The 16,721-nt window shown below is 44.4% G+C and overlaps 1 protein-coding gene across 2 annotated transcripts in view; it reads left to right on the forward strand.

The window, feature by feature from the left end:
• The window catches only part of LOC137652336 (protein NEDD1-like), a 152,408-nt gene that overhangs the window by 49,017 nt on the left and 86,670 nt on the right, over nucleotides 1–16,721 (forward strand). For both annotated transcript variants that reach the window (XM_068385680.1, XM_068385679.1), the window contains exons 2-3: nucleotides 2,297–2,392; nucleotides 2,815–2,945. In XM_068385680.1, coding sequence (XP_068241781.1) covers nucleotides 2,317–2,392; nucleotides 2,815–2,945 — 207 coding nt within the window. In that variant the 5' untranslated portion in view covers nucleotides 2,297–2,316. The remainder of the gene's footprint in view (nucleotides 1–2,296; nucleotides 2,393–2,814; nucleotides 2,946–16,721) is intronic.

Below are 16,721 nucleotides of genomic sequence, written 5' to 3' on the forward strand. Positions count from 1 at the left end.
GTATACAAATACAACTTAACAATAAAAATTATAAGAAATAAATCTAGAAATGATTTGTATTTTTCCTATGCATTTTTCCGCAGCACCACATAACATGATATAAATGCTACATAATATTCCCCATGCTACAATAACAGAACATCAGTACGTACTTGCCTTTACGTATTCCTAATACAACATGTATGCAAAATGTGTATTAGAATTTCCGGTATACATGAAAGCAATATTAAAGATACAAATAAATAAGTAATTACTGTATAATACTAATCCATCAGAGACCATCTAGCATCTCAGAGTGAAAGGGTTTACAAAAGGAAATGCACAGATGACTGAATACTTGCAGAAGTCCTACAGCACTCTACTAGGAAAAGTGGACCATCTTCTGCAATTGGTGTTGTAGCAGTGATACAGTACTTTGGTTGCAACCTCTTCTTCCTTTGCTGAAAGAAACTCTCAATCTCAGTTGTGAAAGACTATTGCTCAGTCATGTGCCAGATCTTTATACCGAAGGGTTTAGATCTTTCCTCCTCATGGAATTGGCTGTGCACTGGAGTAGCTTCAAGCAGTCTTGTCCACCTTGGGACCTCAGGTCCCCAGAGTGGGATGTGACCTGTGTTGAACTTTTGAGATGGGCGCTTGATAGAGATCTAACACTGAAGGTTGTCTTTCTTCTAGCCTTAGCTTTGGCAAAGCAAGTTAGCAAGATTCATAGAATCTCATATGTCACAGGCCTTTCTAAAGGTTGAAGAATGTCTCCTTTACTTTTGTTCTTGAGTTTCTAGCCAAGAGCCAAAATCAGCTGTCTCTGATATAAGGTTTGAATTCTTCTCCATCTCGTACTCTTCTGGTGTTTGGAGGGAATCAGGATGCCTTACTTCTCTGTCCTCTGAGGGCTCTGCAACGCTGTCTTAAGATAACTCAGCATTTCCGGTCTGAGCATCAGAGGCTCTTTAATAACATCAGTAGGACCAAGAGAAAGATATCCAAGAATAGTGTCATTATGGCTTAATAAAACTATCAGACATACCTTCTTTTCAACCATTGAGGGTAAGGGTTCATGAAGTAGGGGTATCGTCTCCGCCCTAGAATTCAGAAACGTGTCAGTGGCTCAGGTCTTAAAGGCAGGTGTCTGGAAATGCCGTACAATCTTTACCTCCTACTACATACGGGAGTGTACCCCCAAGTCCTTTGATAATTTAAGCTTTAGTGGCTGCTCAGTAGGTTGTGTAGCCAGTGTAACTCCCTCACGGAACAAGAAGCATCTCATCTAAGATAGTGGTTCCAACATAAGCCTAGAATGTAAGTAGAATTACTGACCTACAACTCGGCTTCCTGTCCCCCCTCTCTTGGGGATGCAGCTATCGTGGCTGTTATTAGCTGGACCAGATGTCAGATGCAGGCAAGCCTCATAATTGAGCAACCTTTCTTTTCAGACAGGATTTGTTGAGAAGTATCTTCTTCATTCTCTGAAACAAGGGATATAATGAAAAGAATGTATTCAAACCCATTTTTTATAGCTGAATTTATTCAGACAACCCTAACCTAATGCTGTTAGGAGGTTGGCTGGAATCATATGTGTACCTTAACTCCTGTACAAGACCAGGTGCTCTGACAATTCCGGGGAAAGTTGAACCGGCCAGAAATTTAGTTGCTAGGGGCAGCCTCCCTCCTAAGGATAAGTCTCCTATTAAAGGGCGAGGGTTTGTATTTGTGTAGGAACAAACTAGTGACCAAGTTGTGACATGATCTTCCTAATAGGGTTGTTGAATCAGTAGAACTTCAAAAGTTCAAACTCGCAGCAAATGTTTTTATATTGAACAAGTTTACATAAGTCCTTTTATAGTTTATATATCAAATATCTGTTTTAATGTTGCTAATGATTTTAAAATATTTTATTTTAATTTTCATTCTTATATTGTTTGTTTATTTCCTTATTTCCTTTCCTCACTGGGCTATGTTTCCCTGTGGGAGCCCTTGGGCTTATGACATATTGCTTTTCCAACTAGGGTTGTAGCTTATCTAGTAATAATAATAATTTGTATTTCTCCTAACTAAAAAAAAACTGAATCCTTTCAAGTTATACTTCCCGTCTCAACTACCATGCAAGTACCAGGCTAAAAAGGGTAAAGGGCTAATCACACTCCTGTTAAACGACAAATACAAATTACTGTACCTTTCAAATTTGTGATACCATATTTTCTAAAATGTGCTTGTACCATTAGATTCAGTTTTGCTTACAAACATAGCCTTTGTAATTTTATTTCAATAAGCTTATTTGAATGCTTGCTTTTTTCAGGTAAAAACATTCTGTGAACCATGTTTGCAACAGCAGGGGGTTCCATTAAGATATGGGATGCTCAGACGTATTCCCTTCTTCAAGAAGTTCCTTCAGGTATACTTAAACTTTATAACATCTTGCATAGATTTAACTAAGAAGTAGGGTGTATCTAGGTAATTCATAAAAGCCATGCAATTACAGTATGTGATATAAATATGTACTGTGCTGTACAAACTTGTATTTTTTTTAAATATATACAGTAATATCTATCAATTATATGGTTTTATATATTATGTGTTATGTGCAAAGTAATAAGAGCCTATTCTAATTTTACTTGTACTTCAGTAATTGTGTTTAATTCTGCTAATTTTATAGTTAATAAACAGGCTTTTTTTAATGCTCTTTATGCTATGGATATTGACATTTCAAAGAGAGCAATTGAGATGAAGCAGCATAAACTTTAAGAATAAATGCAATTGATTCTTGTAGATCAATTTTCCTTATATAATGAAATAATATCTTATGATATTTTACAGGACACGTTGGTGGATTAACGTGGGCACAGAATGGGCAGTGTATTGCATCCCTTAGGGAAAATTCATCCGAGATCAATCTGTATGCTATTAATTCAAAGTCAGCTGCTAACATTGGTGTTGTTAGAGTAGTGGTGAGTCATATGTGTTGTTAGACTTCTGGTAAGTCATTTGTTTTGAGTACATAGTGGTGAGTTATATCACAAGTGGTAGTTAGACTTCTGGTAAGTCATTTGTTTTGAGTATGTAGTGGTGAATTGTATTATAAGTGGTATCTGAATCTTTACATACATGTGTGGGAATGCATTGTCAAGGATAGGTAATGGGGAAATTGCTTTAAAACTTGATTGAATTACAACAAGAGGTGTACAGAAAGGTTAGGAGGTCTCACTTGTTTCTTTACATATAGAAATTTTCAACTACCTTACAGTAAAATTGATAAACACTTATGTACAGAACGACCTAATATTCATAGAATTCAAGAGAAACTTGGGATAACTAGGAAGGAAAAAGATGTAAAAAAATAGATAAAGGTTCGGGAATATTATCAAAATGATGCAGGTAGGCAGAACAGGATTTGAGATGTATCCTTTGAATTAAAGTATAGTACTGTACATATGTTCAATAAGGTTTATTTGTTTCTACACTTATACTAATCATTGTCCTTTAAGTAGGAATATGACTTCAGCAATGCTGGAATGGCCGTTTCAACTTTAAACAAGGTAGTTAAGGTATCTGCTGGTTGGTGGGTATACCCCTTGGTGTCTACCCACCAGGCACAGTAACCTTCACTTCGACTTTGGCTGTTGGCTGGTGCATTGTGGTTAGTGGGCTGTGACTGGGTCTACCACAGACTTGATATCAGGTTAACGACCCCAGTTCTGCTAACCCACAATTGAATAAATGGCCCCATCGGAACACTTAAAATAATGGGGCACCAAGCCTTGTTTTGGTTCTGGGTAGGGAGACCCAATAAGCGATACATACTTCAGGTAAGATTTTTATTGTAAGGGCAATGAGCTACTGTACATGATTGAAGGTCGAATGAAAGTCTATGTGAAAAGAATAAAAATTCTATTTTTCAATATTAAACTTACCCGATAATCATGTAGCTGTCAACTCCGTTGCCCGACAGAATTCTATGGAGGGATACGCCAGCTATCACAATACTAGAAGGGGGTGTACTTACCAGTGCCACCTGTGGCTAGGTACTCAAGTACTTCTTGTTGACACCTCCTCAATTATTCCTCTGTCGTGCTTCCGGCAAGACGTTCTGGGATACGCTTATGTTCTTGGAGTATTTTCACGACTTTGGTGAAGTATTTCTCTTTGATTTCGGCTGTCGCTTTACTGGAAACTTCTATATTAGCTTAGTTAGCTTTTGGAATTAATTTGATTAATTATGGTGACGAAGAGAGTATGAACTCTCTTTCACCTTTCAATGGCCGACCCTTCCCTTAGACGGAAGTGTTGGTGTCTAAGAGAGTATAGACTCTCTTTCTTAATTTTGCTTAACAAAAGTTATAGATTTATTTTATATCTCTCCGCCTCTTATAGGCCTCTTCGATTAACTTCCTTTTATTATAAACTTATTAAAATTAATTTTTATATTTGTTTATATTCGACCTTCCTAATAGTAGGCGGTCTTTTCTTGGTACCGAAGTTAATTAACATTGAGCCCGTCATTTCGGTTTTACCTGTTAACATATTATGCTATTTTAATGTTTTTGAAAGAATTTCTTTGATAGTCTCGTACTGTTTTCAAAGTTGAACTAACGTTTTGTTTTGTGTCTGCAGTTGTTGACGTTCAGAACGTTCAACTTGCGCTCTATCGTTACGATAGAGAGAGAATATTCACGGTTTCACGTTGCAGTAAGAGTAACCGTGTCTAGCGTTTTGTTCATTCTTTCTTAACTTAATGGTTTTGATCCTAATAAAGGAACTTTTCATTTTGGGAAATATTTCAGTTTTTTCCTTTAACAATAATATGTTTTAACGATATATATGATTGGGCTCTTCTCTCAGGTTCTAAGTCAAGAGAGAGAGAGAGAGAGAGAGAGAGAGATAGAGACGGAGTGAGAAAGAGGAGGATAAACGTTTCATTCAAGCCTGCCAGGCGTACGAGTAACGTTGTTATCGTTTTTTGCTCTTCTCCCTAGTCTCTTTAGGGGAAGAAAGTAAACGTTTCTAGAGTGATCTAGTGTTTAGTCTCTTTCCAGCCACTGAATTATTTATCTTTCATTAGATTTTTCTGTTACATTGTAATTCTGTTTTCGCAATTACTAACTTTTGAGAAAGGATAGAATTGCGTGTTTCAGATACAAACCACTTAAAGTTTCGAGTTCAGTGAAATAAGTGCAAACAGAAAATCAAAGTGATAAGTGATTAGCGCAAAGTATGTCAGTGTTGTGCGTGAGGGTACTTCTGTGCGCGCCAGTCGTCCTCCCAGTCCGGGACCTCTTGCAAGCTCCCAAGCCCAGGGGAGAAGCAATGTCGAAGGGCATAAGGGTTCAGCAGGCCTTGATCGGCGCACAGAAGTATCCTCGGTGGTTGTGGGCGTGTCTTACCGAGACCGTCACTCCCACCCGCAGACGATTGAGCCCTTATTTTGCTCGTCTGCAGAAGAAATTTAGGGGAGAAAACGCTGGTCTCAGGTCTCAAGACCTCTTAAACGTAAAGTCCAGACCTATGCCAGACGTACGAAGTTAGAGTTCAACAACCCGGATGCAGTCATTGGGTTAGCTCTGACTCTCCTCAGTCATCAGTTGAATGCACTCCGCCTAAGAGGAGTAAGGTTCTGCCGCAACAGATCTCTGCTGTTAAGGCTTTACCTCAGCAGACCTTAGTGTCTGCCGACCCCAAGTTGACTCTACTGCAGTCCATGCAGTCACAACTTTCGGTCTTGATGCGTGAGTGTCGGGCTGAGAGTGTTGCGCCTCCGCCTCCGCCTACACTCCCTCCTCCTGCGCTCGCTCCGCCTGATCGCAGTACCACCTGCCAGGCGTACGATGTTGAGCCACGTTCTGAGTTTGCTGTTCCCAGTGGTGTTCAGCCTCCGCCTTCTTTAAGGCAACCTTTACAATGGGATCAGGAGGATTATACCTCTCTTCCTCCACCTCCACTTGCTGCTCCACCAGTGATGCAACACTCGGTTGAGGTACAACAACCTCTCCCGTCCTTGAGTCAGTCTCCTCAGCTCTCGCTGCAGCGAGCTCAACCCTCCACAAGGCAAGCACCACTACACCTTAGCCTTGCGCCTCAGGAGCCTCAGCTTGCGAGACATTTACCTTGTTCTGCGCAGCCTCTACCTCATCGCGCTCCGCTCACACCACAGGAACAGGAACTTGCTACTCCGCTTCCGCCAACCGCTCAGCAAGCGCAACCCTTGGGTTCAGCCACTCATGCCAGGAGTCAGCCTCCTCCACCCATGCGCCTACCTTCTGCTACTTCCTTTGATCAGCCTTTGCAGACTGAGCCTCAGGTGTTCCCTCAACAGAGTCTTGTAGAGGAAACCACAACTATTGTTGTTCCAGCTCGTTCTGACTCTGCTGTTCAGCATACCTTACCTCCATTTTCAAACCTTATGATAATGGAGGTTATTTGTATTACTTATAAAAATATATTTGTATTCCTTGCAATATATTTTTAACAATATCGCAGAATATGGCAAAAAATATGAATCATGAGTTATGAATGTAAGGTAAATATTATGTTGATATTTAAACCCCATGCAAGCATGCATAAAGCACTCTAGCACTGGTCATGGAATTTCTGAGAAATGTTTAACGCCATGCACACGCTCTGCTTACCTTACAGCATGCTCTACATACAGCATGCTCTGCTTACAGCATGCTCTGCATACTACATGCTCTGCATACAGCATGCTCTGCATTCAGCATGCTCTGCATACAACATGCTCTACATACAGCATGCTCTGCATACAGCATGCTCTGCATACAACATGCTCTGCATACAGCATGCTCTGCATTCAGCATGCTCTGCATACAACATGCTCTGCATACAGCATGCTCTGCATTCAGCATGCTCTGCATACAACATGCTCTACATACAGCATGCTCTGCATACAGCATATTCTGCATACAACATGCTCTGCATACCTTACCGCATGCTTCTCAGTCACACATCTTTGGTTGTTGCCAACTCACTAGACTGTCAAGCAGTTTCATAACGTTGCCTTCTAGTCTGCTGCTTTTGCACCAGTGAACCCTCACTGAGAGAACTTAGCTTTTCTAGGATATGGTCCCTGTAGATGAGAAAGTTCTTTTCTCCCTCCTTCTGATATTCCCTTGAGGACTCTGTCATTTGGAGGGAGCCTTTAGCTGCATAGCCTCTTATGGACTTTTATTTAAGCATAACATGCTTCCAGGGAAGGTAATGGTTCCACTTCAGTCGCTAATCCCGTCTGTTACCACACCTGCTCCCATAGACCTTGAGCTGTGTTGCAAGACATGCAGTCCTAGCTTAGTCCTTGTTAGAGGATTTTTTGTTTACGGAGTCAATGTGTCACGGGGAAGACGTTCAACAACCAACAGAAGTGACTTGTTGTGACGCAGTGCGGCAACCTCAGCAACCCGATAAGGAGTTGTCTGTACGACCCAGACAGTCTAGACAGATTCGGGTTGTCACTGTACTTCCTCGCTTGCCCATGATTGACAGTTCACAGACTGTGCAGCAGTACCATGATCTTGTGTCCGGCTCCGTCAGACGACTGGCTTTTAAGAGCTCCCACAAGTCGTCGCTGTCTGGAGATTTTCAAATGGACTATGGATCTGACCAAGGAACTGGGCCTCCTGGTCAATTTTGAGGAGTCTCAGCTCGTTCCATCCCAGACCATTGTCTCCTTGGGTATGGATCTTCAGAGTCGAGCTTTTCGGACTTTTCCGTCGGCCCCAAGGATCTTCCAAGCCCTAGAATGCATCCAGAGCATGCTGAGAAGGAACCGATGCTCAGTCAGGTAGTGGATGAGTCTAACAGGGACACTTTCATCGCTGGCCCTGTTCATCGTGTTAGGGAGACTCCACCTCCCCCCCCCTTCAGTATCATCTAGCTGCTCACTGGATAAAGGACATGACGCTAGAGACGGTCTCAGTTCCTGTTTCCGAAGAGAGGAGGTCTTCTCTCGCGTGGTGTAAGAACAGCTTTCTTCTCAAGGAAGTCTACCTTTGGCTGTTCAGAAACACGACCGCCGTCTCCTCTCGGACGCATCAGACACGGGCTGGGGTGCGACTTTGGACGGACAAGAATGCTCGGGAACATGGAATCAGGAGCAAAGGACACTTCACATCAATTGCAAGGAGTTGTTGGCGGTTATTCTGGCCTTGATAAACTTCAAGTCCCTCCAGCTTAACAAAGTGGTGGAGGTGGACTCTGACAACACCACAGCCCTGGCTTACATCTTCAAGCAGGGAGGGACTCTTTCGTGGAAGTTGTTCTAGATCGCAAGGGACCTACTCATCTGGTCTAAAGATCGAAAGCTAACTGGTAACGAGGTTCATTCAGGGCGGTATGAATGTCATGGCAGATCACCTCAGACGGAAGGGTCAGGTCATCCCCACAGAGTGGACCCTTCTCAAGAATGTTTGCAACAGACTTTGGGCCCTGTGGGGTCAGCCAACCATAGATCTGTTCACTACCTCGATAACCTAGAGACTCCTGTTGTATTGTTCTCCGATTCCAGACCCAGCAGCAGTTCACGTGGATGCTTTTCTGCTGGATTGGTTCCATCTCGACCTGTATGCATTCCCGCCGTTCAAGATTGTCAACAGGGTACTTCAGAAGTTCTCCTCTCACAAAGGGACACGGCTGACGTTGGTTGGCTCCGCTCTGGTCCGCGAGAGAATGGTTCTTAGAGGTACTGCAATGGCTGGTCGACATTCCCAGGACTCTTCCTCTAGGAGTGAACCTTCTAAGTCTACCTCACGTAAAGAAGGTACACCCAATCCTCCACGCTCTTCGTCTGACTGCCTTCAGCCTTTCGAAAGACTCTCAAGAGCTAGGGGCTTTTCGAAGGAGGCAGCCAGAGCGATTGCCAAAGCAAGGAGAACATCCACTCTCAGAATCTATCAGTCTCAAGGGGAAGTCTTCCGTAGCTGGTACAAGACCAATGCAGTTTCCTCAACCAGTACCACTGTAACCCAGATTGCTGACTTCCTGTTATATCTAAGGAAAGTAAGATCCCTTTCAGCTCCTACGATCAAGGGTTACAGAAGTATGTTGGCAGCGGTTTTCCGCCACAGAGGCTTGGATCTTTCCACCAACAAAGATCTACAGGACCTCCCTAGGTCTTTTGAGACCTCAAAGGAACGTCGGTTGTCCACTCCAGGCTGGAATCTAGACGTGGTCCTAAGGTTCCTTATGTCATCAAGATTTGAACCTCTCCAATCAGCCTCTTTTTAGGACCTCACATTAAAAACTCTTTTCCTCGTGTGCTTGACAACAGCTAAAAGAGTAAGTGAGATCCACGCCTTCAGCAGGATCATTGTTTTCACATCTGAAACGGCTACATGTTCCTTGCAGCTCGGTTTTTGCTAAACGAGCTTCCTTCACGTCCTTGGCCTAAGTCGTTCGAGATCCCAAGCCTGTCCAACTTGGTGGGGAATGATCTGAAGAGAGTACTTTGCCCAGTTAGAGCTCTTAGGTACTATCTAAAAAGGTCTTAACCTTTACAAGGACAATCAGAAGCCTTATAGTGTGCTATCAAGAAACCTTCTTTTCCAAGTTCTAAGAACTCAGTTTCTTACTATTCAGGCTTCTGATTAGAGAAACACATTCTCATCTGAAGGAAGAAGACCTTGCTTTGCTGAAGGTAAGGACACATGAAGTGGGAGCTGTGGCTACTTCAGTGGCCTTCAAACAGAACCATTCTCTGCAGAGTGTTATGGATGCAACCTATTGGAGAAGCAAGTCAGTGTTCGCATCATTCTATCTCAAAGATGTCCAGTCTCTTTACGAGTACTGCTACACCCTGGGACCATTCGTAGCAACGAATGCAGTAGTAGGCGAGGGCTCAGCCACTACATTCCCATAATCCCATAACCTTTTAACCTTTCTCTTGAATACTTTTTATGGGTTGTACGGTCGGCTAAGAAGCCTTTCACATCCTTGTTGATTTGGCGGGTGGTCAATTCTTTCTTGAGAAGCGCCGAGGTTAAAGGTTGTGATGAGGTCCTTTAGTATGGGTTGCAGCCCTGTATACTTTAGCACCTTTGAGTTGATTCAGCCTCCCAAGAGGAACGCTGCGCTCAGTAAGGAAGACGATCTTATTAAAGGCAGAGTAACGGTTCAAGTCGACTTCCTTACCAGGTACTTATTATTTCATTGTTATTGTGGATAACTGATTATATGAAATACGGGATACTTAGCTATCCTTTAGTCTTGTACACTGGTTTTTCACCCACCCCCCTGTGTGTGAATCAGCTACATGATTATCGGGTAAGTTTAATATTGAAAAATGTTATATTTATTAGTAAAATAAATTTTTGAATATACTTACCCGATAATCATGATTTAATCGACCCTCCCTTCCTCCCCATAGAGAACCAGTGGACCGAGGAATAATTGAGGAGGTGTCAACAAGAAGTACTTGAGTACCTGGCCACAGGTGGCGCTGGTAAGTACACCCCCTTCTAGTATTGTGATAGCTGGCGTATCCCTCCATAGAATTCTGTCGGGCAACGGAGTTGACAGCTACTTGATTATCGGGTAAGTATATTCAAAAATTTATTTTACTAATAAAAATAACATGTTAAAAAATATTTTTGTTCCGTAACTGGAGTACAAACCTACGGTACGCTATTTATTAGGGGTACTACTTTCGGCGAAGCTGAAAGGACGAGCCATTAGAATTCAGCGAGGGTTAACTACCCCTCCTGCTAGTTAGTGGGGGTATGTGGGTAGCTTGCTACCCCTCCTACTCACACACCTGTGATTGAGCCCACTTTTGCTTTTGGCTCAGATGGTGAACGGTCGTTGCCGCTGTTCATCCTCACCAAATTTTTGGACTACCAATAATGCTTTTTGTGCTTTTTCTTTTTTCAGTATGTGTGTTGGTTTCTGCCGACCATGCGTACCTGCCTTGGACGGGAGGGCCACCCCTGCAGTACTTTCATGTTTGCTGAGGACACCAATCCCCATACTCTTTGCCCTTTCTGCAGAGGTCAATGGTGTAATAATGATAACAAGTGTATGGAGTGTCAGCAGTGGTCTGCGTCTTAGTGGGAAAAGTTTGGGCCACAGCGGAAGAAGTCTAAGCGGGACTCTTCTCCTTCGAAGGTTTTTTCAAAGCAGAAGAAACCAAGTCTCGGAGGGACCATTGAGTAGTAGCCAGGCCCTTTAACACCTGGTGAGCCTCGGTCCTCGACAGACGGTGTCACTTAACCTAGCGAAGTGACTCCACCTCTCCTCCCGGGGGCCCATGACTTTCTCCCTTGTTTTAGGTGTGGTCATCTGTCGGGTTACTGGGTCCACCTTCCAAGGATAACCTGCTGCACTCCTTCGCCATGGTGCTAGTGTGCAGCCCTCGCCGACATCACAGGCAGATCCTCTTGCTTGTGTCGATGTTGTTGTGTCAGAGGCGTCGTCTGCTGTCCATCCTGCCGACGCCCCTGCTCTTTCAGACTCTTCTGCCGTTGCTGAAGACTGCGCTTCTTCCTCTGCCGAACATCCTTCGAGGGGAAAGCAAAGTCCTATGTGCATCTCTCTTGTGAGTGTTTCTCCCCCTCGGGGGAGTTCACTAATAGACACTCCTCTTTGGAGGACTGCTGCTGCTAAAGGTCTGCTTGCTGATCCACCGGGCCCCAGAGGGTGTCATCGTGGACGTCTTTCTCATTTTGCTCGCCCTTCTCTTTGCCTTAGTCGTGCGCCTTCACCTTTGTTGAAAAGACGCCACTTCGGCTCTTCAGCTTTGTCAATGCAGGCTTCCTCAACGCACTTCCACCGCAGATGAGCCTCCTCATCCTTCGTCTTCTGGCCCTCGACCTTCACCTGCTCTTGGACCCTCTTCCGATGACGCTGCCGCTGGTCCTTGGACTTTGGCCTTGGACTCTCCTGTGGATTGTGCGCGATCCCCTTCTCGCCGACCTTCTGCGATTCTCCGTCCTCCTGCATTGCCATATCTTTTCATGTCTCCTCCAGTTCTGCTTTAGCCTGCTAGCCGTGTGACCACGCGTCATTCACCTACGCGTCAGCTTGCTATACGTCATCCTCGTGCATGTTTATTGCCGACGCTTTGTCAGCCACCAATGTGTTGTTCGCCAGTGCCCCAGGCATCTGTGCAATGCTATCTTGTCTCCAGCACTCGCCAGCACGTCAGCGCTCACCAGTATGCCAACGCTCTCCAATGGATCAGTGCTCTCCAGTACGTCAGCGCTCTCTTGCTCTCCAGCGTTTTCTAGCATGGCAGCGCATGGCAGCGCTCGCCATTGCGTCAATGCTCTCTAGCACTCTAGTGTTTGCCAGCTCGCCAGCGTTCTCCGGCATGCCATCGCTCTTCAGCACGACGATGCTCACCAGCGTGTCATTGCTGTCCTGCACATCCATGCTTTCCGGCATGCTAGTGATCTCCTGCATGACAGCGCTCTGCAACGCACCAGCGCTATCCATCTCGACAGCGCTCGCCATCGCGCAAGCAGGCTCCTCCTCCTCTAGTGCAGAGCAGATATTATTTTCAGGTAGAACCAGATTTGCCTCCGACTGCAAGGAAGTCACTAAATACATACATATACCAAGGCACTTCCCCCAATTTTGGGGGTAGCCGACATCAACAAATGAAACAAAAATGAAAAGGGGACCTCTACTCTCTACGTTCCTACAGCCTAACAAGGGACTCAACCGAGTTCAGATGGTACTGCTAGGGTGCCACAGCCCACCCTCCCACATTATCCACCACAGATGAAGCTTCATAATGCTGAATCCCCTACTGCTGCTACCTCCGCGGTCATCGAAGGCATCGGAGGCAGCAGCAGGGCCTACCGGAACTGCGTCACAATCGCTCGCCATTCATTCCTATTTCTAGCACGCTGGGATGTCCGACTGCAAGGAAGTCACTTCATGCAGAGGATAAAAAGGAACGGAAAGGTAAGTGTTCACCTTCCCGACCATCAGTTCTCTCTCCAAGAAAGGGCAGAGTCACATCCAGCAGGTCTCCGTTGCCCTGTTCACTATTCCGTAAACGCATTACACTGCGACCACTGGGGAAAGAGGGAAAGGGCACCTTAGGGGAGTTCAAGATCACGAAGATTCTGACTTCAAAGGGGGACCCAAGGTATTGTCCAGCTCCGCAAGAGACTCCTCAAAGAGAACTTTCAGTCCCTTTCACCTCATGGGATCTCTCAGGCAGTTCCAGCATCAGTAAGCAGGCCTGGTTATGTGTCGTGGTCAGGGCGGTTGTACAGCCTTTTGGGCCTGCCTTTTCAACATGCTCTTCAGAGGCCTCTGCCATCCCCCAGCAACCTTCGGTATAAGCAGAGTACAAGCAGAGAACCTCGGCCGCTTCACCCCTGAAGAGGAAAAGAGGAGTCTCAGATACCATCACATCTAGGGTGAAACTGATCCCTGTGAGGCCTTCTAGGCCAAACCTTCCTGGTACTCATCCCAGACGCTCTCCCTTCTCACCTCTGCCGAGGGAGCCTTGGGAGGGGCGGGTGTCCTCTCTTTCACCTTCGGAAGAAGATCCCTCATGCGGAGAGCTCTCCACCACCAATAGGAACCAGGAAGGATAGCACCTTCTTCCCCACAAGGAGTCAAAGGACACCAAGACTCTGCCAAAGTCCTGTACAAGGACTTCAAGACTCACAGGATCCATCAGCAACTCTTGGGATGTCCACGACCCACCCTGAGATGAGCTTTCAGGGGTGGAGGAAGGAGACTTAGCTGCCAGTTCCACTTCAGAGGGGGAGTAGAAAGAGTCAGAACATCCCTTCTGGCAAGTTCTGACCCTTATCTGGGTTCTCAGTGGGTTTACCGACCCAGAGATACCACCCGGGAGGGCAAAGATACGATCCTAGATCATTTCTTTGGTACTCAGAAGCCTTCAAAGGCCAGTGTAGCTTTGCCTTGGTCCCAGGGGCTGAAGTGCTCGGGCTAAGATCACCCAATAGCTCTCCGACTTCTCCTCCCCTTATCGTTCGGGCTCTTCTACCAAAATCCTCCCACCTCCTCTCGTCCAGCAGAGGAGGTACTTTGAGGTCTTGGACAAGCCTTGACCAGCTCTTCCACTCCACCACTCTCTGGAAGAATTGACTAAGGGGATCTCTATGGAGAAACTCAAATCGTCAAGGCGCTTTCTTGGCAGTAGAGATCCTCAATCAGGTGAAGGTCACTAAGTATGCCATGCAGGCTACTTCTTGTCTTGATCTTTGGTTGGGGACCCTGGAAATCCCGGTACGGACCATGGATTTTTCCAAAGAAAGTAACAGGAAGGCTATGGAAACCTTCCTCCTCTCGGGTCCTCGCATCATTAAGTTTCTTTCCCACCAAGTCTCGAACTTGTGGGCAAATACAATCCTGAAATGTCAAGAAGCAGTGTCTTAGAGGTCCCTAATGCTGAGATTGCTAGGCTCAAGAACTCCTCTCTAGAGAGATCCTCCTTATTCGAGCCGAAGGAAGTGGAACAGGCTACCAGAGAGATGGAGGAAATCTTACTAGGACTCTCTCCTCCATAGGGCCTTAACATCCAGGCTCTACAAACCACCAGCTCCTCAGAAACCTAATCTAGCCAAGACCTCGACAAACAAGATGACAGCGAAGCATATGGTGTCTAAGAATCCCTTTCCGACCAAGGACAAGAAAGGTACAAAGTCCTCCAGGGTAGAAAAATATTCTAGAGGGAGCTGCTGCAGCTGCAAAGGGTAGGATTGGCATTTCCCCTGCTTGTCTACCAGTGGGGGGATGCCTGCAAAGTTGCTGGGACAGGTGGAAGCTACTCGGGGCCATCCCTAGAAAGTTTCCGTGATTCGTTCAGGGTATGGCGTCCTGTTGTAGTGGTTTGCGTGTGGCCAGATGTAGCATGCAGACTGCCTAGTGTCTGAATGCTGACCACACTAATGTTTCACTACACAAAAAGAAATGGTAGAATATACAGAAATCTGGGTAAAAGATAAACAATCAAGGGTGAACTGGGCACTGGGCACCACCCCTCTATTTTATACTGGGCAAGGGGACCCAGCTAGAACCTTACTTCCCCATTAATTTTCTTTTAGTATACCATCTCTCTCCACTGTATTCTGCACCGAGTTCTAAATAAATAAGGCTGTATGCTTTCCAGGTATTATTTTTTCAAGTTTAGGTAGACCCTAAGAACATTAGAAGAAACAAATGACTTTAAATTAACTCTGGGCAGGGGGACAGGTCACATAGTGGGTGGAACTAGATTGAAAGAAAATTAACAACAAAAATTTTATTACAAACATGAATAAAAGGTTGACAAATACTGTTCTTCAATAAGGAAATTTATATTGTAATAAAAAAACTAGTATCCCTTTACACTCCAGCCTCACAATAACAAGATTAAAAATGATTTGAATAACCCCCCAAAAAACTGCTCATACATTGGACAGTCCTATAACAATATAATGCTCTGTACTCACTATCAGGGATAATTTAAAGATGATTAACTATATGTAAATGCAAGCTACTGGGCAGTATTGAAATGAACTTACAAAAGTTCAACAGCCCTAGTACATATGTGTGTGCAGCATAGAGTTGTCGTCCTTCTTCAAACTCGCTGGAAGAATACACAGATTCTTTGCGAGCATCATTTCATCACAGCTAATTCACAATAATTTTCATTCCTGTCTAATATACTCACACTTGTGAGTTTCTTTCAATATGAAAATTCAAATGCCTGCATAATGCTTCACATGGATGTCAAAGGCAATGGTACATTTATTTTATTTTCTTTATGCTGAACAACACAGACATTCCACAGAAGCCAACTCTCTCTTAAGTTTTTCACATTATAAACTACAGTACACTCCTATATGCAAAGTATATGTCTCTTGGTTGTGTTTACTTGTTTATTACAAAGTGCACCTTGAATTGATACAAGAGTACAGTCAGTAGGTAAACAATTTCAATCATAGAGGATATCACCTTACAATGAATTTCTAGCAAATGATCTGACACTGTGTTCAGGGCACTGCTACTCTTGACAAGATTTGGGTTTATCAGATATCACTTGGACATAGCCAGTTATAGTCTTACCAGCGAACTAAACGGGTGCAGGATTATGAAATATTACTCCAATACTAGTTGGCATTGTTACTCCCGTAATCCAATGCTTGTAACGGCTATTCTCTCACACCTTTACTTGGCTCCCTACTGAGTGTAGGGTATTGTTGCAATTACCTGTTAAAAGAAACAATAACAGATTAAGTTGTGTTTTGGGAAGCGCTTGATGTTGAGTAACTAAAATTTAAAATGAATTTATATGACAATTTAGAAAGTTACATATTTTTTGTGACACAAACCATAAAATTTTTTTTCGCCCAAAATTTTATTCATTGTATGGTTCACGTCATCTCTCCCTCCCCTGAACAGGAATCCAGTGTCGATAGACTCTTTTGCGATGGGATCAGCAAAGGGGCTAGCCCTCCGGGCAGAAGTTCAGACCATGTTGAAGAAGAGTGCTCTCCAGGACCTCCTCGAAGAGTCCCCAGGCTTTTTCAGTCGACTCTTTCTTGTGAAAAAGCCGTCTGGAGGCTGGATACCAGTCATCAACCTCTCAGCTGTGAACGAGTTTTTCCAGCAAACTCCGTTCAGCATGGAGACGGCAGACACGGTCAGACAAGGGGTAAGATCACAGGATTTCTTTTGCACATAGGACTTAAAGGACGCATACTTCCAGATCTCAATCCATCCGTCTTCAAGGAAGTACTTGAGGTTTGACCTAG

This window comes from Palaemon carinicauda, chromosome 13 (assembly GCF_036898095.1).
Source record: "Palaemon carinicauda isolate YSFRI2023 chromosome 13, ASM3689809v2, whole genome shotgun sequence".
Classification (NCBI taxonomy): Eukaryota; Metazoa; Arthropoda; class Malacostraca; order Decapoda; family Palaemonidae; genus Palaemon; species Palaemon carinicauda.